At 44.0% G+C, this 25467-nt stretch overlaps 1 protein-coding gene across 4 annotated transcripts in view; it reads right to left on the minus strand.

Annotated features, from left to right (window-relative positions):
* The window catches only part of RERE (arginine-glutamic acid dipeptide repeats), a 419097-nt gene that overhangs the window by 31079 nt on the left and 362551 nt on the right, over positions 1–25467 (minus strand). For all 4 annotated transcript variants that reach the window (XM_059374870.1, XM_059374869.1, XM_059374868.1 and 1 more), the window contains one exon: positions 25048–25128. In XM_059374870.1, the coding sequence (XP_059230853.1) occupies positions 25048–25128 (81 nt within the window). The remainder of the gene's footprint in view (positions 1–25047; positions 25129–25467) is intronic.

Genomic DNA, 25467 nt, shown 5'->3' on the forward strand with positions numbered 1-25467 from the left:
TCACATACGATCTGGATCAAAGACTCCAATGCCACAAGCAGATGCCTTGAAGGTGTCTCCCATGCTCCCTCTGGCCACAGGAAGCACTTCTGTAGGCTCTGACTCAAATGTTCCAGAAAGTAATTCCAGATTGCTAATACAGAAGTCAAGCTGCATGTTTTTTAGTCTCATGACTTTAATTCTAAAAAGCCCCAGCTAACCCTGTCTCACTCCTGTGGGTGGAACCGAGAACTGAAAGTGACAAGTGCCCCCGTGAAACGGGTGCAAGCAACTGGCCACCAACATGCCGGTCACGGGTGCGTTTTTCAACCAACGACACGACCATGATCACTTCAACAACGATCTAAAAGTGAATCCAAAGCAGTCTCTGACAAGTCGGTCCCTCCAGCCCACATTCCCCTCCAGGGCCCACCTGCCCAAGAGCAGTTCTGCGAGGCTATCTCTGCCAGCCACTGGGATATTAGGTCCTCCGATCTTCTGTTCCTGGCATTCTTAGCAAGACCAGATCAAGAGTGGCCTTGGACCCATGCTACTCTTTAGAAGTATGGGGGTGGGGGTCGCGCAGGGGGGCACAGTCGCAGCCTCTGATTGTTCTAATTGCACTTTAAAATTTAACGTGTTCACTGTTTAAAATCAAATCAAAATGGATTATACATATAAATTAATAGTTCAATGAATAATACCAATACCTACCACTGCATAATGACTAAGTTGACTATTAATGTCTTTAATGACGCCTCACAGCCCCTCCTTCCAGAGTCTCTGGCTGTCTCCTGCCTCCTTGCTCTTTGCCTGGATAGAGGGTCAGGGCTACTTAGGGAGTCTTGAGTAAAGCACAGCCCTTGATAAGTCACAAACTGAGGAAGAGCTGGTCTAATTCCTAAAGACTAATAGTGGGGTAGGCTATAGCAGAGTTTTAAATTCTGCTTTATGTTAATTCACAAAGGAATTCCCGGTGCCAAAGGACCTTAAAGAATATCAGATAATGTCATCCTTCTGGTTCCTGGTGTCAAAATAAAACAACACAGTACAAAACAAACCCCAGGCCTAAGAAGGCCTGATCAGCTACTTGGTGAGCTTTTATCTCCTGAAGGGAAGGAAGACTTTTACACCCACCCCCACCTCCCCACTGGGCTTAAAGGAGTCAAAAGAAATGCAAAGGAGAACCAGTTTCCAAGCTTGTATGGAAAGGAATTTTCATCAATTTAATTGTGTACTTCTGTTCCAACCAGACAAAATACCAGTATATTTAAGAAAAGTTGTGACACTATGGTTAACTGATCTCTGCTTAAAAATTATCCTTGAGTCAGAAAGACACACACAAACACACACACAAGAATAGCCACTGCGTCCTATATAAATCTTAAGGGGAAAAGAGAGCCAAGAAAACTTCCCAGGAACCTCTCTCATTCGAAGCCAAGATACACCTCCCGCATTTGGGCATTACTAATAATAAGAGCATTCAGGAGCTCCTGTTAGCCCATGTGGCACCATCCCATAAAGACAGCAAAGTCACACAAGGAAGGTTTCCCACTCTAAAGAACCAGGCTCTCAAATGCAGTCAAGGCAGAATCCCAAAGAGCCAGAGTTTCCTTTCTGGAGGCAGCAAAGCGAACAGCAGCCCCAAATTCTTAAGGTTGAATTTTTTCAAACAAAGTTTATCTCAAAGATATAACATAGAAGACAAAGGTTTTTAAATCTATTCTATATTCTCTCAAGGGAAGGCTGCAACTTGGGATGCAGGAAACAGTGTAGAGAAGTATTTCATAATGTGACTTGGAGAGACCATCCAGAAACTCCATGGATAGGATCTAGAGGTGCAATGTAATGCAATTTCATTTAAGATCCCAAATGGTTACTTTGTGGAGCGAGAAATTCTAAAACTTTTAAGAAGAGCACGGGGCCAATAACCAACATATTACTGAAAAAGAGGAACCGGTGGGAAAGTGCCGCACCAAATGTCAACAGTTACTCGAATGCTAGACAGTACGATACTGACCCGGGGCAGACAAACAGACCGATGGAAAAAGCCCAGATGTAGATTCAAACATTTCTGGAAATTTCATTTTTGACATATCTGGCTGGTAATACAAATTAGTCAAAGAAAGGCTGGATCTCTCAAAAGATGGTATTGGGACACTTGGTTATCCCAATTAAACCGATTCCAACAAAAGCAAAAATTCTAAAACTCTTAAAAGACAAATAGAAGGGACTACCTTTACATCCATGAAAAAAGATTCCTTAAACAATACAGACTCAAATCATAAAGACTAATAAAACTAACTACATCAAAATTAAGAAAATGCTAATTCTACTATAAAGAACACAAAAGATAAGCCACAAATCAGAAGTAGGTATTCGCAACACACAATATTTAAAATAAGGAGCACCTAGAATTTTTACAAATCAAAAAGAAAAAACAGTTCAACTGAAGAATGAGCAAAAGATTTACATAAATCCGTCACAGAAGAGGAAACACGGGCAATAAAGGCATTACAAGATGACCGATGTCCACTGTAGTCAGGGAAATACAAATTAAAACTACTGTGAGAAACTTCAAACTTACAATACTGGCGAACATTTTCATGTGTGACTCTATCAAGTGTTGACAAGGATATAAAAACACGGAACTCTTATATGCGTCTGGAAATAACTGCCTTCATTTATTAACAAGATATGCATGCCTATAACGCGGGAATGGTATTCCTAGGTACACCCTAAAGAATTACCTTTACACATGCACCAGGAGACAGGTACAGAAACATTCACAGAACCGTATGCAATAGCAAAACAAAACAAAAAGCAAAAAAACCTGAAGCAAACGGAAAATGTCCATCAACGGCAGAAAAGAGAAGTAAAATGTATTATACTCCTACCATACTGTGAAATAGTGGGAACTACACGACATGGTTGAATCTTGGGATAAAGATAAGTAAAAAGGTATCTATTCTTCCTCCGTGATTCCATTTCCATGAAGTTCAAAAACATGAAGTAAACAATACATTGTGGAAGGATACAAATATTTGAGGCAAAACCATGAAGAAAAGGAAAGGGATTATAACACAGTATTCAGGACAGTGGAGAAGGCAAGGAACTGGACCGGGGAGGGAACACTGCATGCGATCTCAAACTTGTGGTATTACACAGGAATTCACTAAGTTATTTTTATACCAAACACATATTTTATAAAGATTCTTTCAGGGGCGCCTGGGTGGCTCAGTGGGTTAAAGCCTCTGCCTTTCACTCAGGTCATGATCTCAGGGTCCTGGGATCGAGCCCTGCATCCAGCTCTCTGCTCAGTGGGGAGCCTGCTTCCTCCTCTCTCTCTGCCTGCCTCTCTGCCTACTTGTGATCTCTGTCTGTCAAATAAATAAAATCTTTTAAAAAACAAGATTCTTTCATAATTTCTCAATATTTACCAAAACAACAACAACAAACCGGAAGATTGTCAAACATTCCAATTCTGCCATTGAAAAAAGGGTTATCATCTTTACTGAGAACTGGACAGTTACAGGCAAGTACTTCCTGTTCAACAGCCCACAGGATAAGGGTTTCCTTTGCCCCGAACTGTTGATGCAGCCCAGATAGTTCCTCTTCTACTTGCCCTCACTCTTCCAGATCGCCAGCCGCCCAAGTGCCCAGCACAGCCACTGCAGGGCTGCTCACATTTTGGTGTCCTGCATCTACCTGTGTCCGTGCTCCTTGAATCCAAACATGGGCCTCGGGTCTGAGACCCTGCCTTCTCTCGCCGGCCCAGTGTTAGGATCCCCTTCTCCTGGATGTTGTGGTATCTTAAAGGAAGTTGTGCTTATAAATCGGCAACCCCTTAGAAACCACCTGTTTCTGAGAGGGGTGACAAGAAGTGCATCCTCCGGTAGTCTCCAAAATTATCTGAATGAGCTGAAAATAAGCAGGGCTGTGCTTCCAGATAAGGCGAAAAATGACTGTTCTATAGATGTCAACAGTTTCCAAATTAATCTACAGGACAAGCAGGGTTAAGTGATACAAAGAATGATGTTATAAGTGATAAGTGATAAGTTAAGTGACACATGTCACACCGACCCACTTGCATGTTTGTGTGAAACCTGAAGAACGAAGCATGCACACGGAGACAAGGTGAAGCCCTGACCCCGCAGCCCTGCTGGGTGTGCCACGCCACCGGCCTGCTCTTCACTCACAGCTACTTCCGAAAACCCCTTGCCGTCTCACTCATATGCTTAAGACTCTTCCCCTTGTCTGACCCAGTGGAGGCAGCTACTGTATGGAGTCCAAGGGGACAAACAAGCACACAAGGGCCAAGGCTGCCGCCTGATTTCCCAACTCGGCACTCCGGACCTCCAACCCATACCGCATGGGTATGTATGTATGTGCACGCATATATACATATGTGTACGTATAAATTTGTTATGTATATTGTAATATAGTGTAAATACATACCTTCATATATATTTATAAAACAAATCTGATATAGCTTATCCTGTTCAAAAATTCTTTAATGGCTTATCATGTTTCTCCACATAAAAACATAATGAGGTGTTTAAGAATATGGATTCTAGGGGCTCCTGGGTGGCTCAGCCCGCGAAGCTTCTGCCTTTGGCTCAGGTCATGATTCCAGGGTCCTGGGATCAAGTCCCACATCGGGCTCCCTGCTCAGCAGGGAGTCGGCTTCTCCCTCTGCCTCCTAGCTTGTGCTCTCTGTCACTCGCTCTCTCACTCAAATAAATAAATGAAATTTTTTTAAAAGAAGGGTATGGATTCTAAAGCCAAGCTGTCTGCGATCAAATCCTGGCTATGCTACTTTATAAACCTGGGCAAATACACAGCCTCTTATATGAGGCCAACGCATCAACGCACGTAAAGGCCCCAGGACAGAGCTTGACCCAGCTGAGGCCTCCAGACAGGTTATCACTACTGCTGGCTCCTTCAAGGTCACCCCGATGGGGCTGACTGGTCCCCATCACCTCTACCTCAGTGCTCACTAGTCTCCTTTTGCTCTGTACAGCTCCACACACTTATTTTCTTTAAGTTCCACCTGAGTTTCAAGGTCATCCTATTCCAGGGCCTCCGTATACACTGGTCCCGGCGTGGCCTGGGTGTTCTCCTGAGTCCACCTTCCCTCATCTCTGGGGTCGTAATTTAAACAAAACATCTTCAGACTTCTTTATTGCAGTTAAGTCCCTGTTATACATGCAGTACTTTTCTTTTATAGCACTTAGCAAGATTTATAACTACATACTTGAGGGATTATTCACTTACTCTGTCTTCCTCATAGATTTAAATTTTCCATGAACCAGGAAATCTATTTCTTGTGGAATGATACACACTTCTAGCATTTCACACCACGTTCAGCATTATGTAGCCTATCAATAAATATTTATGAATGATTATAGGAGAATCCAACACCAACTTGACTTATCTTTTAGGAAATTACCTTAAAAACCATTTATATGTTTCAAAGATTACAAGTTAAACATAATGCCTCATTCTTTTGAGATTAAAAAAATCTTACAGAGGAGATTGTAAAAAACAGCAATCAGCAAAATAGCATTCAAATGAAAAATCAAAAAAGTCTACTCTAACCAAATTCTTTTCTCTTTCTAGCCCAATATTTTTACCTAACCTGGATACTGAATATATGTAACAAGCTTAAGGAGCACCCGTTCTCCTCTCCTGGGTCTCATTTTTCATTTCCAGCTTTCTAAAAACTCAACAGCAAAGATAAAACATTTGCTCTTCCCTGTCAACACTGAACACCTGCTTTGCACACAGTCCACATCACCCCATCCTCCTTCAGCAGCTCTAATTATGGTAACAGAGTAGTCATGATTCACACGAGTGCTGGAGTCCATCTACAAGGGATTCGGAGACCCTACCGAGGTCGGCCAGCATCTGTGAGGCCAGTGCACAAGTAAACATCTGCTGCAGGAATGTCGTGAAAACACTCCCATCGGCTGGGCAATCTGGTCTGGAAAATTACAAAGCCTGCAGGGATCAGCGAAGCAGCACTCTGATCCATGCAAGTGACCTGCACAGAAATGCAGCTGCTGCGGGCGCAACTTGCCATCTCTGCGATCATTTTCAAGGGCTTCCCTTTCAGAGAAATAATGTAAACTTCTCAACCACGTAGAGCCTGGTCAAGAACACAGTTTGTACCACCCAATGAAGATGTGCACTACAGAAGATAACGACAAGTGGGGAGCATGAGGAGCGGTGTGCGGTCAGCTCGTGGATAAGAAGGAACAGGGACAGACTCAGACACGACTTCCACATGACTAGTCCCTAAGGGACAGGACATTCAACTTACCCAAGACGATACTGCTTTGCTACCTATTATCCTATGCTTTGCATTACTTTGTATCTTACCTTTCCAGACATTTCTGAGGTTTTCAGGCTTCAAGTTCCTCTGGAAGGACACAAACGTAATGCTTCTTACCTCCAACCCCACTAAAGAAATAAATGCCAAGGAGGAGGCAGTGTCCTGTTTGGTGAGGCCTGAGCCACAGCATCTGCAACTCTGGGGCTCTTCCAACGGGAACCACAGAAGGAGAACAGCAAGCCCTGGCAAGCTTCCTGTGTCTTGGTGACACAATCTAAAAACCTGCTGAATTGCTCTAGGTGAATATTTCCCCTTCCCCATGTCTCATTTAGTTGTACTCATGAAATGGGGTTGATTTCTGTCTCTAACAGGTCCACATGCTTTGATAATGATACAGAAGGTTCTGTGTTATTGGCATCCCGGGTCCCTCTCAACAAAGGGACCAACTAAGCTCAACTAAGCACAAACAAGACATTACTTCTGTTATGAACATCACCTGAATAGCACAGGCCACAGAAAACAATAACCCTCAAGTCTGATGCAGCCAGAACCAGGCAACTGAGTAAACCAGAGACCATTTAATCAAAGTTTGGTGGCATCAAATTACTTACAGATTTACTGGTAGTGTCCTGGTAAAAATGAAGACTATGTAAACTAGAGTTTAAAATATCTCAAGAAAATGTACTAAAATTTAAGAATATCTTTTTAAATCCCCTTCATTTGCTCTGTTTATAATCTGGAGTGCTATCAGAAGCTTCAGCTAACAGGCGCTGAAGGCCCAGTCTTTCACACATGTCCACCTGGTGACTCACACAGCAGGAATCCTCTGCAGCACAGGCCAAGGAAAGCCCCTGTTTTCTCTAATAAAAAACCCTAACAGCTTGAAAACAGCAAGATGGAGAGATGGGACTGATACTTTGGGAAGACCAAATCAATTGCATTTTTTTAACATTCTAAATTCCAAATTTCAACTTCTAATTTCAGCACTCTAACCTCACAAGCAAGACAGACCATAAATTCACACGATTCATTTTTGGGCGGTTATACAGTTATATGGAGTTTCCCCAGCTGGTATTATTTGAGGAGTGTAACAGAAATCTGGATTGTAAGTAACACCGCCACCCCCCCAAAATTAGCCAAACATACTGTATACAATTTCAAGCTGTAAAATTTTGACTAAGATTGTTTTTTGCTTTTCAGGCCCACAAAATATTTTAGGTTTCACAACTACGTATACGTAAGACTGTTCTGACCATCAAGTAGAGGCATAACTCAGATATGACGGGTTCAGTTCCAGACCACCACAATAAAGTGAGTATCACGATAATGAACTGCCTGGTTTCTAAGTTACATTTCATTTCATTCCCATGAAGTTACATTTACACTACATTCCTCTATTAAGTGTGCAAAAGCACGATGTCTAAAACACCACCACATATATACCGTCCTTAAAAATACTTCATTCCTTGAAAGTGCTAACCATCACTGGAGCTTTCAGCGAGTCATAACCTTTCTGCTGGTGGAGGGTCTTGTCTTGATGCAGTGGCCGCGGACTGCTCAGGGTGGTGGGTGCTGAAGGCTGACGTGGCCATGGCGATCTCCTCACAATAAGACAACAATGAAGTTTGCTGCATTGATGGACTCTTCCTTTCATGAACAATTTCTCTGTAGCACGCAGTGCCGTCTGACAGCTTTGTAGCCACAGCAGAATTGCTTTCACAGTCAGAGTTAATCCTCTCAAACCCTGCTGCGCTAAGTTCTCAATCCTTTGTTGTCATTTCAACAGTCTTCACAGCATCTTCATCAGGAGTACATTCCATCTCAAGAAACCACTTCTTTTTACATGTCCCTAAGAAGTTCAAGTCTTACCCCGGGGACTGCAGCGATTCAGCCCCATCTCCAGGCTCCGCCTCTAACTCTAGTTCTCCCGCTGGATCCACCACACCTGCAGTTCCTTCCTGCACTCATCAAGACTTGAACCTTCAATCTGTAAAAAACTACAGTGTCTGCAAAGCACGGTAGCACAAGGTACGCCCGTACTCAATTAATCCTCACGAATATCCTAGGATTAGGTCATAGTATCCCCACATTACAGATGAGAAGACTAAAAACATGGCAACAGAGTAACTTGTCCAAGGACAGGGGAGAACAGAGCAAGAACTCGTGCACATGTCCTTTTGCCAGCAATTTTATGTGAGAAGGAAGAAGGGGCTACTGCGAAGCTCACAAACCCATCACTCATGAGCTCTCATGAGGGAAGAGAAAGGTTCAGCAGCACAGTGCTTACAGGAGGGCTGAGCAAGGAAGAGTGATGACAAACCACCCACATCCCAGCACTGGGCCACTGTCACCTAACTGCTTCAGAGATGGTCATGAAGAAGAAAGAGAATAAAATGTGAGATACTGCCCTGTAAACTGGAAAACCCATTACAGGGGCCTTTGGTATATCCTCAGCATCTACCTGAAAAGTCTTCCACACCAGGAACTCAAACGTCTGCTGAGTGACCAGCCATTAGATTAAACACACACACATAAACACACACACACACACGCACGCACGCACTCATGCATGCACGCGCCGGTCAAAAAGCACTCATCATGAGAAGTTTATTAACTTAGTAATAATGTTTCAGATACAGTATCCAGTATTTCCCTTAGTAAGATTCTGCATTTTATCCCTCTTCTTTCTTCAAAATAAATCAAGTACTAGGACACTAAAAATAAACTTAATAATACTAAAGAATGAGCAATTTCCTCTTTGGCCTTGTTTGCAAGACTAGTTTAGGGAAAAAAGGAACCTTATTTCCTGCTCAGCTGTGAAGGCATTTGAGGACACTTGAGGCTGAAGGAAGAGAAAGGTGGAGGGTTATGTGACTCAGAAGAGCAGTGTATCTGCTAAGGACTGAGAACAAGGTGCTTTGAGGAAACAATGTCAAACTTGCATGGATCTTTCTGTAAATAGTTTTATTTCCAAAATTCTTCCATGTAGATGTAAGATATCTGTGTTTCTAAACAGGGAGAGTAAAAACCCAACAACCTTCACAAGGAAGCTTGCATGAGCACAGCAAGAAGGATGAGGGGCTCAACTGGTTTAGAGCTGATGAGGTGTAGCCAAAAGCAGGTGGTGAGAGCCAGAGAAAACAGGGACCCAACTGAGGAAGGAGTGCTCAAAGTGGTAAATAATATGTACCACTTCAGTATATATTATTCTGCTCCCCAACGGCACCAGGGACAACTTCCCCTCTCTCTGTGTGCCTAAAGGAAGGCCATTCCATTAGCTACTCAGTTAGCAAATGCCTTTAAGCCAGTCCTAAGAGCCAGAATGATACTCGAGAAGGCACAGAACTACCGGCAGAGAGAAGCTGAGTGACCCTCGACACCCCTGACTTCTGTTCTCAGGAATGCAGCTCCCATCACATCCCCTTGGTGGGAGCCTGGGAAGTCAGCTCTGCAATGGCACAAACTCCGATTTCAGCTTCTGGACCTGAATTCAACATCAGATCCACTGTCTATGCCCATATTCAAAACAGAGTTTTAAAAGCTCACTGCACCTCCTCACCCCCGCCAGTAGCGTACCAGAGCCCATGTCTCAACAGCTCTTGGACACAGAAGAGTTACATGTACTTATACTTCTTCACGGTATGTTAGCCAAGGAGTCCTACTGTGAATAAAGAATTTCTACAATAATAAAATCTCACTCTCCTCCTATAAAAAGCAAGAATGGCCCCAAACCCAAGCACCCATACTAATTAGGCTCTGCTCTTGCCTCACTCCCACTCCCGACCTAGATGATGCCTGTGACCAAGGGCCCCTTTAGTGTCACTGTGCCTCAGTTTGCCCCCTGAGCTTGTGCAAGAACCCCAGTACCCACACAGGGTATCAGGAGAACTTATGAAATGTCTGCAGAGTGTTCTCATCTACAAGGATGAAAAGGGCTATAAATACAAAGTCAAAGCAGTATTAGAAAACTTTTTTAAGCTGCAACCACTTCTTTTGAAATGGAGAACCACAAGAAAGATCAAAGGAGTGTCACTGTTTGCTCACTGCTGCTCTGCAGGCAACCCCCTGTCCCCTCCACCAGGCAGAAACCCCAGAGAGAAAGAGAGGTCTACCATGATTTCTAACTTCAAAATCTCAAGACATGCCGTACAAGGGTTTCCTGGAATGCCCTGAGTAGAAGACACAGGGACAAGCCACACAGCCTACAGGGCTGGTCGCTGCCTTCCACAAGCAGGCATGATCAGGAACGATCAGGAGAAGGCAGCCTTCGCAAGAAGAAATACAAGGATGTGAGGGAAGTGGCTTCCCCGCGTCTTTCTGCCATGAAGGCCCAGTGCAGTGGCTCCATAAGGTCGCAGCAGCTTGCGTAATAAAATATATAACCTTGGCTCAGCGAACCTCTTGAGCCATAAAAAGGAGGGGGGGGGTGCAAAATTAAGCTTACGGGAAATAAACCTAATCAAAGCTGAACAGTAACAAAGGGCACCAGAAACATTTCTACTGTATCACATCCCACGGGCTGGCGAAGAGCCCGGAATTCTCATTACAACTTTTCAAAGAGAGGGAGAGGAGAAAAAAATATTTCACAAAACCATTATCAAGGCCCCAACCCTGGATGCCCTGCTGTACAACCAAAATTTGTGAGAGGTCAGCCTGTCAGGGAGTCAAAAACCCAGCATGTGGAAACTGGCAGGCCTTTTATATAGTAGGAGGGGTTCTTAAAACGACTACTGTTTTGCACTGAAGTCTCAGAGCTTCACAGACCATTAAAGGTTTCTGAACCACAGAGAAAGGAGGGCAGAGTTAAGGAAATAAATCAAAAGTTCCTCTGGGATGCACAAATGCCTACTTGGAACAGGCTTTCAGCACGAATATCCTCCACATTAAACAACAAGGAGGACTTTTCAAAATAAAAGCAGAAAAGAGATTCATTTTGTTATAAGCAATGTACTTTCTTTTTGGTTTAAAGGTTATGTGTGCTATAAAAAATGCCCCTGGCCGTGAGCACTGGGGGGAGGTGGAGGCTGAGCCGAAGGCAGGGGCCGGTGGGGAAAGAAATCCAGTGTAAGGACGACAATCAAGCAGGGAAATGCTGGACTTGGGGGCACCCCGAACGCGTTAAAATGTCTTGGAATATTTTAGGGGCAGGATGTGAGGTAGGGGAATGGCACTAGAAGGGACCTCCACCACATGCACTCCTTGCCACCCCTGCCCAAGAACTGAAATCGTTTTTCCACAGGCAGGAAGAGTTCTTGTTTTTCTGTGCAACATACACAGCGGAAGGCTTGGGGAACCAGACCGCGTCCTCCTGAATGCAGAGCCACGTGGTCTGAAGGAAGTTCCAGTGGCCTCGAGCCCAGCAGAGGGAGTCTAGCATCTGAGAACAGGAAACGGACAGCCTGACGCAAGGCCAAGTGCTTATGCAAGACAGCGGTTGTGAAGCGCAGTTCCCGAGCTTCTGACCATGCCCCGGGCTGTCCAGCACTGTAAGCAGGACGAAAAGCTGGACATCCTACTCTGGACCGGACCGTTACAGCCACCAGGTGCGGCCACGGGGACACGAGGGAACCGCCACACTCCTGTCAGGACACTCTCGGGCAGAGGGCGTTGCTGGGGTCCTCTCCCACCAACGTGCAAGGAGCGGGAGAGGAAAGGCTCCGTGAAAGGCAGAAGATCCGACGTGGAAAAGTGACAGCAAGCACCAGAGCAACGATTTCCCTTAAAATCCAGCGCTTCCAGTTTCGCCCACGAGTGGCCCATCTCCCACCTTCGGTTCGCGAGTGGAGAGGACTCCGCCGTGGGGCTCCGGCGCGTCCAGGAGCCGCGGGCGCAGACGGGCGGGGGGACGGGGGACGCGGCGCGTCTGCGGAACCCTGCGGGCTTCACCCCTGCCGCGGCTCGCCGAAAAGCAAGGAGGCGAGGGCTTCGGGGCTGCCCGGTGTCAAGATGACAAGCGCGGACACGACTCCTGGGAGGTTCGGGGGAGGGGCGACCGCGAAGGGTCTGGGCCGCAAGGGAAGAGCCCGCGGGTTCGCACGGGGTCACGCCGCAGTTCGGCGCCGAAGTCCTTGCTGGGGCGCTCCAGGGCGGCGCGGCCTCGCGGACGGTCAGTCGGCGCGCGCGACCGCACGGGGGACGCCTCTGACTACACCCTGACGGCAGCTCTGCTCGCTGCGGGAAAAGATGTGCTAAACTCAAGAAAATAAACAAAACCTAAATGTGACTTTGGGTTATGCCAGGAAGCGTGCACCGGGTTAGCACACGTGCCCGCCGGCGGGTGCAGGAGAAGGCCGGGGCGACGGCCAGGCGCTACCGCGGGCGCCTGAGGCCGCTGGCAGGAGCGCCCCGCGGGGGACGCGGACCGCCAGGCGGGGGGCGCCGCCTACGCGGACCCGCCCGAAGAGCCTCTGCGAAGGGGGACACGGCCCAGATACCTTGTGTCATCGAGGGACTCAACCAGGACAACACACGGAGGACGAAGGGATTTGGATCCTGCCGTAATAAAAGGAGGACATCTGAAGCGAGGGAGCAGTCCCGAACCACCGTGGGCCCCTGGAATGAGTTCCGTGTCCCCAGGACCGCAGGAGCAGCAGGGCAGCCGCCTAGAAGGCGCACTGCCGAGGGGTCGGGGGAAGGGAGTTCCTCAGGACATTTTGCAGACGTTCCCTGGCAAGGCTTTCCTTTAAAGCACCCGACCCTTCACCTCACCTCCAGGCCCAACCACACATTTTCCAAGATGCTCCTTCAGCCCCCACCTCCAGGTCCTGGGGCTCCCATCGCTGCTCAGCGTCTGTGCCCCATACTTTCACATGCAGGTTCCTGCCGACACCCCCGTGGTAACCGAACAGCTGGAGAGACCCCCAGGGGTGCAGTCACACCTCATCTTCCCATCACACTCAGGCAGCTCTGCAAGTGCTCGCTGACAGACGGGCATTAGGAATAAACTGTAAATTTCTATATTCACACTATTTAACATCCTGTCACTGATTTCTAGGAAAATTTTGTAAGAAATATAAGTATTTATAGACATGGCTGGTAAGGTGCTTTACCATTTGGGCCATCAATAATGAGAACAGAATACAGCACCAAAGGACACAGTGCTTCAGCTTCAGTCCGAGACACACACACCGGACAAATGGATGCACAGTCCAAGGTATAAGCTTACAGTTTCATATAAATACAAGGTGACTACGTAAGAAGCATTCCGTGCTCTAACAGTATTATTCTGCCCAACCGTCTGATAAACCTCATATATAACTTGTTAGGGAAATGCACGGACTTTTCTCCTGAGTCACCTGATAGGCTGACATGCTCAGAAAAATAAAGAGCATCAATCTTTAAAAATTTTATTTATTTGAAAGAGAGAGAGAGAGACTGTAAGAGAGCGAGCACATGCACAAGCAGGGGGAGGAGGAGAGGGAGAGGGACAAGCAGGCTCAGTACTGAGCACAGAGCCCAATGTGGGGCTCGATCCCATGACCTTGAGATCATGACCTGAGCCGAAATCAAGAGCCAGACATCAACCAACTAAGCCACCCAAGCGCCCCAAGAACTTCAAGTTTTTTCTTTTAAAAAATATCCTATTTATTTATTTGGGAGAGAGGGAGAGCGCATGTGTCAGAGAGCACAAGCAATGGGAGAGGGAGAAGCCGGCTGCCCATAGAGCCCGGAGTCCGATGTGGGACTCCACCCCAAGACCCTGGGATCATGACCTGAATGGAAAGCAGCCGCTTAACCAAATGAGCCGCCCATGCACCCTGAGCTTCACACTTTGATAAGCAAATTCAATCCACAGGACAAAGCAAATTTAAAAATTTCTTTTTAAAAATTTTGTTTGGGCACCTAGGTGGCTCAGTTGGTTAAGCGACTGCCTTAGGCTCAGGTCATGATCCTGGAGTCCTGGGATGGAGACCCGCATCCATCATCAGGCTCCCTGCTCAGTGGGGAGTCTGCTTCTCCCTCTGACCCTCCCCCTTCTCGTGCTCTCTCTCAAATAAAATCTTAAAAAAAATTTTTTTTTTTTAGGGGCGCCTGGGTGGCTCAGAGGGTTAAGCCTCTGCCTTTGCCTCTGGTCATGATCCCAGGGTCCTGGGATCAAGCCCCACATCGGCCTCTCTGCTCGAGGGGGACCCTGCTTCTCCCCCTTCTCTCTGCCTGCCTCTCTGCCTACTCGTGATCTCTGTCAAATAAATAAATGAAATCTTTAAAAAAAAATTTTTTTTAAGTTAAAAAGAAATAAAAGTTTTGTTTTGTTTTCTACCCCACCTTCTCCAGAATGCTGCAGAATTTGCCCACTTCTCTTGCTGCCTGCTTTGCTTTGCTGAAGTTGGCCATGTCTACAGACTCCATGGCCTGCTCCCTTTAGAATTCAGTGATTCCTCCTATTGTTCCACACATTCCAAATTCTCCCTCCAAAACTTAAACGCTTCCCTTGACAACTGACGGCCACAAACCTCTGACCTGCTTCCGTGTATTTCATTAGCACATTTCTAGAACAGCACCTTTGGAAAGGAGAACCAAGTTCTGAACATAGGGAGCGGGTGCCTAAACCAATAATCAAGGGGGTTGGATCTATGCTGTCCTAGTCCTCTAAAATAATCAAATACGTGAAAGTCACCATTTCTTGCCAAACTTGAGAAAAATCCTAACTCCTGCACATGGGGACAAAGAAACAACAGCAGCTGAAAATACAGAACCAAAGCATCACATGAGAAACTTTAACTTGCTATCGTTCCGAACATATCAGTGGGATTTCACTCACAGTGAAGACAAAGGAGAAAAATTCCAGACTGTTTTCAAGATAATAAAACGGCATATGACGGTGACTCACTAACTGACTAAAAGGGGGGAAAAATCCATGAACAGTCACAGGAACCTTGCAAAGCTGCAGAGATCTGGCAACCCTGAACTTCTTTCACCTTGCTTGGCTCTCACCTCCAGTACACACACACACACACACACACAGGCGCGCGCGCGCACACACACGATCATTCTGAAGCCAAGCTGCAATTGGCTAATGGCTTGCTCTACTGCTTAAGACAATATTTTATTCTTGACTTGCTCAATAAACCTGCTGAGAAAAATAAACAATGGGTTTCAATCTTATAAATAATCTAGGAAACAGAATTGCTGTGCAAACAGCAGAGTTGATTTACTGCCCATGATAAGCAGGAACAGGAAAGTCCACATGTGGCACAGTGACCCCCCCAGTCCTACTCTTACTGTCCCGAGATAGGAAAGTTTAACAAGGATTTTCTGTCTGCTACACAGTTCAAAGCCTAGGATGTGCAGGTTTCAATTGGTCTTTACGACAGCATAAAAGCAGATCATGAAAAATAACATGAAGAGCAAAAAAACCGAGAAAAACCTTTTCTTACAAACACTGAGAACTTTGAAACTTTTAGGACCAATAATTATATATCTATCCATGGTTAGAGTATACTTCTGTTCCATCATTCACAAGTATGAGAACATACAGGGCTGCACACCTCATTTTTAAGAAATATCAAGTAAGGGTCTGTTTTGGGCACTACAGGAGATATAAAGAAATATTACAGTGAAGTCCTTGCTCAGAAGGCTTTATAGTCTACATTAATACAAACACGCATGTACGTGTGCAGAAAAGAAATGCATAGAAGACAAAAGGAAGCAGTGTCCACAGTCCAGGACTAAATAAAGCAAAATAAAGAATAATTTTTCAAGGGCAGAACAAAATGCAATTCTTCTGAGAAAAGAGTTGGGCAATTTGTGTAATTTCCACGAGTGCACAGAGAGGAAGGGCTCATGTGGCTCTCATGAGTGTGCGGCGCTCACAAATGTATCGCCCAAGCCCTATAACTGGGCCCTGGACAGTCTCAGGGACTGTCACTCCGGCACCGTCCAGAAAAGAACACAAGCCCCACTGGCCTCTTCACTAGACTGTGGACTCCACAAGGGTGAGCACTCTCTCACCCACCACAGACACCTCAAAGAGAACACAGGCCTTGGGTACTAAAGGTTCCCCAAAACGATTCCCAACTTTGCCAATGGAGAATGATGATAATCGTGTAGACACCTGTAAGGCCAAATTCTGGGAATTATGATACCACAATTAGAGACTTCAGAAGAACTTAAGACATGTGAACAGAACAAGGAATCATAAAATCAGAAAATAATGAAGGTCATTACTATAGAAACTTAATTTAAAATGTAAACATCTCATAAAGAAAACTTAGCTTAACAGAATTCTGGCATCCCAAGACAGGCTTCTCTTGTTCGCTTTTCCTATTTTTAGTAACACAATAATGGTTTCAAATTACATGTAGAAAAACGGGGGGGGGGGGGACACAAACAAACAAACAAAAAAAACAAACAGAAGAAAAAAAGAAAGAAAGAAAACTTATGGTGGGGAGGGTAGGGGGCACCAGCTGGGGAGCAGCCATAAGACAGACTTGTGAAGGCCTTGCTTTACTTTTCAAAATAAGACAAGTAGGGGCGCCTGGGTGGCTCAGTGGGTTAAAGCCTCTGTCTTCGGCTCGGGTCATGATCCTGGGGTCCTGGGATTGAGCCCCGCGTCGGGCTCTCTGCCTGCCTCTCTGCCTACTTGTGATCTGCCTACTTGTGATCTCTGCCTGTCAAATAAATAAATAAAATCTTAAAAAAAAAAAATTAAATAAGACAAGTAATTTTTACTCTACTTTCCTAAGTATTACTAAAAAGCACAACTTCAAATATGATGGAAATGAACTCAAGGATTAAGACTTCAGATAATTTTAAAACTTATTCCTGAAACAACAGCAAACTGGATGTTCAAGTTAGGACGGGTTCACTGGTCTTATGAAGGCAAAATAAAATAAAATAAAATAAAATAAAATAAAAAATCCATGTATAAGATTTGAGTTCCAAGTGGATAAACACACTAAATGCAAGCACTGTAACCACAGCTTACAAGTCTTCTTAAAGACCACTTCAAACCTTCCACTTGTTTTACTAGCTAATAAAATGGGGGAGGTCTACTTAAGCTGAAAGGTCATAAATGTCTCCATCTAAAAAGTCACCAGGTAACCAAGACCAGTCATCATCAGAAATACGGGTTAGCAAATACCAACAGCAAATAAGTAACCAACCCTTGTAAGCAGCAGTGTGTTCAGTAAAGTCCAATCTGGAAGCAGTGTCCATAAGCAATATGTCATACACAACCGAAAATACTCGCATGCCATTCCCTCTAGTTCTGATACACAGGATAAGGCCAAGCATAGGCCTAAGACATTTACAGACAGAACAGCAAATATTCAAAGCCCTTGGTTTAAAAAGTCACCTAATTTTTAAAGATGTTCTTATTCCCTCAACATCAGCACCAAAAATTTCTTACATGCAAACTTCTTAACTGCTTCACTTACACAAGGGAATCAGCCAGTCTCATTTAGATTACCCTAGTTAAAACTGGACCACTGCCCAGCCAAATATTCACACAGCTTAGACTATCTGATGAAAAGATTCAAGCTTCTGCCCAATTTTAATGGGAACAAACCCCCTGCATGGCAATAACTATAGGACCACAATATTCACTGCCAAAACCTAGTGCCTTTTTCTATCAGGTAATCACTTCTTCTTGAATGGAAAATTTCAACTTCATATGCCCCTACTTGAGGACAAGTTATTAAGAAAAAAAGGTATGGCACATGTCTCTCCTTGGACCCAATCTTGCCAACCTCTCAAAATATGTATATTTCTTCTTCATTTTATATAAAGGGGTGCCCAGGGAAAGAGAGTAACACCTGGAAACACCATAGTATGTAAATATTGTATTAGTAAGAGAATGTCACCCCCCCCCTTTTTTTTAGATTTTATTTATTTGATAGAGACAGAGACAGAGATAGTAACAGAGATAGCTAGAGAGAGCACAAGCGGGTAAGAGAGGGAGAAGCAGGCTTCCCAGTGAGTAGGGAGCCCAGCACAGAGCTCAATCCCAGGACCTAGGAATGAGGTCTGAGCCAAAGGCAGACCCTTAACCAAATAAACCAGCCAGGTACCCCATGAATGTCATCCTTTCAAATAAAAAGATTTCTGTTAGAAACTTAAATTAAGGAGCGCCTGGGTGGCTGAGTGGGTTAAAGCCTCTGCCTTCAGCTCAGGTCATGATCCCAGGGTCGTGGGATCGACACCCACATTGGGCTCTCTGTTCAGCAGGGAGACTGCTTCCTCCTCTCTCTGTGCTGGCCTCTCTGCCTGGATCTCTGTCAAATAAATAAATAAAATCTTAAAAAAAAAAAAAAAAAAAGAAAGAAAGAAACTTAAATTAAGATCTAGGCTAGCCCAACTCACATACATGCCACAAGGAAAGAGGACAACAGTTTTTATATGAAATATGACAGGAGTTACAACTGTGTTCCTAGGAAAATATGAAAGCTAGGAAAAAGGAAGCTCTATTAAGAAATTCTATTACTGATAATGAAAATAAGCCCAGATACTGCTAGTAGGTTTGAGATACTTTGTAATAATCTGAAAAACAAAATTAAGCCCTAATAGTGAAGTAATTTACAACTTTAACAGAATAAAAGCAACACTGTTTTAAGAATGAATATGACTTATGTGTTTAGGATTCTGCAGTCTGCACCACTGTAAACAGCAGTGTTTCCTAAACTTAACCAAGTATTCAAATCACCTGGGGAGCTGATTAAAATGCAGATTATGGCTCAACCTGAGCAGCACAGAGAATCTGCAGCTGGACCAAGCTCCAGTGCGGCGAGAATGCGGGCCGAGGAGCACCCAGAGGGCAGCGAGGGCGCCCAGCATTCGCAGCAGAGGCCTCTGGTCATGTGGCTGTACCACAATTGTGTCCTCAATAGTATCAACCTATTCAGGAAGTCCACACTTTGTTATGTAACATTAGATTAAGTATTAATGAGGCTAGAAAATTGTTTATCTAAGGTTTTAATCTGAAGTTAAATAAAACCCCATGCTGAATGCTCATACGAAATGCTCCAGTCATTCTTAACCTCTTAATATTAACAGAATCTCGATTACTCAGACTTAAAACCTTTCTCAATAGTAGTTATTCTTTGCTGGGGGAATGTGCTTTTATGCAAAGGATATTTTGCCTAAAGAAATGAGCAATTAATATTCAACAGTTATGTACATATTTAAGCAGAATTCATTCCCAGAAATGGGGCTGAGAAAAGTGCTTGTTTTTCATATTACTTCTCAAATTAAAATTTTAAATCTCCAGTACTTCTTTTTCATACTATCTCCCCAAAGTTTAAAAACAAAACAAAACACCCAAAACATCAAAACCAGCTGCCCCTTGGTCCCACTAAAAAACAAACAAACAAACAACGACACATTTTCAATGGAGAAAATCAAGATAAAAGACAGACTTCCAGTTCCACGAATCACTTTCAATTCTCCATTTTTTGTCTTAAAATGAGACCAAATTCTTACAAGAATCCCCTCTCTGGTCCTCCACATCTTGTCTGCGCTGCTTAAGAACGCTCCCACAGCTCAGCCGAGACCACTCCTTTCTCTTCTTAGAAGCCTCAATGGGTCCCCGAACAACCTCTCTGGAGACCGCAGGGTCCCCCATGTCTCCCTCCAGGCCCTAATTTTGGCCTGAGTCCAACCGCATCAGCGCTGGCAACCTCCTCTCCACCAGGCTACTGTACGTACAGTTTGCAATTTCCTGTCTCCATGCCTTTGCTCATAATATTTCCTACAGCTGGAAAGCTGCTTTTCTTCCACTCTCCCAGCCATGGCCTGTCCAAAAACATATCCTTCCTTAGAGGTTCAAACACCACACCCTCCAATTAGCCTTCCAGCAGCACCCCCAGCCCCCAGGCTCTTGGGCACACTTTGTGGGGCCTGAGCCTCCACCAAGGGCCTTTGCACGGATTGCCAAACCTGGAAAGCATGCACATGATGTGCCTTTCCTGGGGCAACACAGGGCACGGATGGCCCCTTGGTTCTCATTACAGACATCCCACTCGTTACAGCGCTTGGTGGGTATACAAAACTTTTTAAAATGAAGCTAAATTGAATGTTTAGCTCTGAAAATGGAAAGTGGGTTAAAAAATGAATTTTTTAGTACAGTATATATTAAGGCACCAGTACCCAGGATTACAAACCACAAGAGTTTCATCCCTACTGGGCTAGGTGCTTAAAAATTGAACTACAGAGATGAGAAAAATTGTTAAGGCGCACACCTTTTCCACCTCCTCCCGAAGGGTAATAATAGCTGGAAGCACCTCTCGGCTCCGCCAAGCTAGGGCAGCTCACGCTGTCTTCTCGCCAACGTCAGCCGCACCTGAGGTCGCTGAGCAAGCACTTCCTGTCTACGGTCCGAGGCTGGCCCAAGCTGTCTGCATAACAGGACTTAGAGCTATAAACAAAGGCCAGCCACGATTCAAGGGACAATCATCCAGGTGTCAGACACAGAAAGCCTCTGATTCAAACACAGACATGTGCGCACTGTGAAAGAAGACATGGCACTGTCATCGGAGTAATCATCTCATGATTCTGAAGAAAACTGCAATGTGTGTAAAAATAAAACAACAAATTATTTTTGCAACGCCCATATTTTGCATTATTTACAACACGGGTTCCCTTCCTGGTGATTTAAGATTCAATTCTATTAGGTGTCCTATTTTCTCAAGCACTACACCTTAGCATCAGGAGGTCCTACAATTCATTGATCCAAAGACTGTGTGGCAGTGCTGAAAGCAGGAACCCAGAGGCCTGACTTGCCCTCATCTCAGAAGCTCAGCCACTGGGACACTTGCTCTGACTTACACAAACACACTAACCCTCAAGACTCTGATGTGGATTAGGCCAGTGTCTTGAGAGAGAAGAGGATACAGTCAAGGGGAATCTGAGATGCTCAGCAAAGATCCTTTGCCATAATCTTCCTACTTATTACACATCTTAGAAACATATTAAAGAAGGTAACCAGTTACAGAGAAAGGAAGAGAGGGAGAAAGGTAGTAACTCAGGATATCTGCACAACCATCACACTAAAATATCTGACTTACAGTTATTCTCTTGGGCACCCTGAGGTTAACCTGTAATACCCACTCAACTAAACTTCTATAAATAGTTGGTTTTCCACAATCACAGCCACTGTTCTCAGAGAAAAGCCAGATTTAGCTCTTGTATAATAAACACCAGAAGCCAAAAGAACTAGGAAAGCTGTTTATGTCCATGCCCACCAGCAACCTCTGTCTGCAAAACTGCACTCAATGCTGGAGTGAGGATGCAAGTCTCCTCAACACGACTCCTGAGACAGAGGAAAGGCACCCTTTCAACCAGGCACCGCCCTTCACCCCTCCCAGCTTTTCAACAGATAGGAGTTTTCCCAAGACAGACTATAAGGGACAGGTCATTTCTTTTCATAAAGGATTGGTATGTTTCCAAGTGGAAAATAATTCTGTACCTTCCACAGCACCACTGAGCTACTTCAGGATAAAAGTATTCAGGGTGGATGGGAAGAACTGCCATCTTCAAGTGTTTTTATACACTCTGCAGACATTAACTTACTTAAATTCTCGAAACAATTCTAGAGGGTAGAAGGATCACCCTATTCTACACAACAGCCAAAGGTGTACAAACATTTCATAAAAAGACTGTGGCATCTATAAAATCCTAACACAAAGAAACACCATTTTATTTTTTGTTTATTTTATTCTTTTATTACTATGTTCAGTTAGCCACTGTATAGCAGTACATCGCCAGTTTTTGATGTAGTGTTCAAGGATTGTTACATATAACACCCAGTGCACATCACATGTGCCCTCAATTCCCATCACCCTGTTACCCACTCCCCCAACCCCCAGAAACACCATTCTAGAGTAGATAATTCTCCAGTCCTTGTCAGGATTTGACCTGAACTTCCCCATGAACAGCTCAAAGCACAGTGCACAGTTAGAAGAGTTCGTCAAGTACTATAGTTACTGGTAAGGCCAGGAATAGAACACAGGTCTGGTGACCCTCACGCCATGCCCAGTTGGGCGTGTTCTTTTGGATGCTGATACCCTTCTAAAGTTTCAAGTCAGTTGTGAATAGCAAATAAATGAGTTAATAATTGTGGTAAATAGAAGAGAATGTGGAAAGTATCCCGATTAGACGGATCTGATATAAAAAAAAAGCATGACCATACGAAGCTTTCCATCTACCAAGGAAATTCTGAACTAAGGGCACTAGTTCCTGCAAATTTTCTCATTTTCTGCAGCAAAAATGAAAAATAACCTTTGCCCTCCCCACCCTAGCAGTTGTGAATGATTAGCTCGGTTATGTTGATAACTAAGGAAAATATAAAATGACTGCCCCTCTCTCTCACAGGGTTAGAATACTACAGATTTACTCTCCCACCAAACTCCCCCAATTCTAGGCAAAAGACAGCAGGACACTAGGAATGTTTGGCCAGTGTCAGCCATAATAAAACCCCCACTGCTGCCAATAACTCTCCTGGTAGTGCCCATGATCGTGCCCTGATGGAAGAGGTTGGAAACAGGAAGGCTGCTGGGTGCCAGAGGAGAAGTGAAGAGAGAAACAATATGGCTGGAAAACAGGGATGGAAGTGATGGGGAAGGAAGGGTCTCAGGACAGAGATGCCTAGAAAAGACTGGAAAACCAGCTCAAATGGCTGGTAGAGCAGCAACTTCTCTGTGGGGGAGGAAACACTACTAATTGAGTCAGACATTATCAAGAGCAAGGGGAAAAAAAGGATTAAAAGGCCCTTCCCTAGGCTAAAAGTTATTCAGATCTGTTTTCCACTAAAGAGATAAAAACACTAGATAAAATTGCCTGGCACTTCCCAAATGCTGGACAGTAGATTTTAGATTTGATACTTAAATCTATTATCTAACTAAAAAATAAACTACTATAAGTTTATTTTTTAAAACTATAAATTTATTTTTTAAAACCATGTTTATTTTTTAAAACTTATAAACTACTATAAGTTTATTTTTTAAAACATAAAGATAAACAATTGTCAAGCCATATCTTGTATCAAATTCTTCATGGTTTGCAACTTCTAGCAGAGCACAGGGAGAGACCGCTGGAGCCGAGAGGTTGCATCAGACCGCATCTACTCATGGAGCTCACTTTCATTCCAACTTGGCCAAACCAAAATTCCTTCACTTGGGTAAAGCATTTTAGTTTTACAAAGGTACATATCAAACTTCAAATAACTAAAATTCTCAGAAAACTTAACAGTATTTCTTTCATGTTCCACATTAAATACCTCTTTCCAATGGGTTCTGGGAAGAACCCCCCCCACCCAAGAAAAAAAAGTAGATTATATAGATCGATCACAGCGTGTATTTTATCTTAATGTCTATCAACAGTTCCCTTTTTAACCATTCTCAAAATAATCTATCTCAGCATATTTAGATGTATAATAAATATTGAAAGTTTAATGTAAGTATGACTGGTTGATGCAAACCACTGATTTACATAAGGATGTACTTGAAATCTCAGAACCTTCCTTCTCTATTATGACTTACTGCTGTTCACATAAGGTACCACACGGAAAAGGTGTCTACAAACAAACAGTTCATTGAAAAGAGAAGAGAGAAAAAAGAACCAACTCAGAATAAAAGAATCAAAATTGAATGAGAGGAAATCAATCAACAACACCCAATTAGAAAATTAAAAACCAAACCAAACCAAAACCACCTAGCTCCTTCTATCATGGATATTCTCCATTTCCTCCTTCCAATCATGGCGGTTGGGGGTGGAGTGAAAGCAGCTCCATGTCTAGATATTCGCCCCCCATCCCCAAGGCCCAAGAAGCATTTCCAGTAACTAGGCTCTGCAGAGGCCAGAGACATTGGGACTTGGTCCGTCCCTCTCCATTCCTAGCCTCCACATTCCCCAGCTCAGTCAGAAGAACTCTCCACACCCCTCCAATTCCACCTGGAGGGAATTCAGGTAAATGTGACTGAATCCCCTGCTAGGATTCTCTTCATATAATCCTACCCTCAACTTTCCTCAGCAAACCCTTCTACCCCAAGTTTAGCAAAAGATGGGATTTCAGTTTTGTGAAATATCAAAGGAATTTGTAAAACACTCATTTAAGAAATTTATAAGAATCCTTATGTATCTGTCCAATGAAAAGTGCAAACTTTTATTTCAAATTATTTATTTATCTAGGTAATCTCTAAACCCAATGTAGGGCTTGAACTCATGACCCTGAGATCAAGAGTCTCATGGTCTTCCAACTCAAGACAACCAGACAGCCTGAGAAGTGTACACTTTTAAGGCTGAAAAATTAAAGAGTTAAAACTACTCTTCAAAATGAAGCAACATTAAAGAAAGAAAAAGTCCCCAGAGAATTCAAAGTCTAGTAAGCCACAGATCTCTTCATTCTATTGCTTGGTTGATGACTTCTGTCAATAACCAAATCCAATTGGTGGTAAATGACATTTCCTGTTTCAGCCACTATATTTACAATTAGATGTTAATGGCTCAACACCCCAGACAACCCTCAACTAACCCTCTGTTGTCAAAGACCTTTCTGTTCTTAACAAGGGAATTAACTTTCTTTGTGGGGGATAAGCATAATCTGTCACTTTGCTATCTAAAATCAGGAGATAAAATTAAAACTAAAGGAAGTAAAATGAAGAAGATCCTAGAGGCTAGCCAGAGTCTGAGCAAAGCACTGGGTTAAAGGAAACCATTTCATAAGATCAAGTGTAGAGAAGCAGCAGGGGCAAAGAGGGGGAAAAAAATCAAGTTACATAAAGTCCAATTGTACTCACTGTTTCCTTATTGGGAAGCAGCTCCTTTCTAATTCTGAAGAAGTTCTTGCCGTACTGCCTGAGCCCCTTAACGAAGCGTTTCTGTGATAAAAAGAAACAACAAATGGGATGTAAAAACCAAAAACAAAACAGGATGTCAGCAAAGCAAAGATATCTGCAATCAGCAGAATAACAACCACAAAAAAGTCTGAGCTAGGGAATACTGACTAGGCTGGGAGACAATTTCAGCAGGAGAGCTGGGACCCCCTGCCAGGGCAGGCCCTGGACAGCCGCCATCAGAACCCCAATGGCACACACCAGACAGGTTTGGGAGAAGGACATCCTGGGTCTGAGGCTAAGAAGCAATGCGAGCTCTCCCTGCCACAGTCTCAGCATTGGTCCACGAAGGTACAAACAAATATCCTCCGTGTTTCAATAAAA

Source organism: Mustela nigripes, chromosome 14 (genome assembly GCF_022355385.1).
Source record: "Mustela nigripes isolate SB6536 chromosome 14, MUSNIG.SB6536, whole genome shotgun sequence".
Classification (NCBI taxonomy): Eukaryota; Metazoa; Chordata; class Mammalia; order Carnivora; family Mustelidae; genus Mustela; species Mustela nigripes.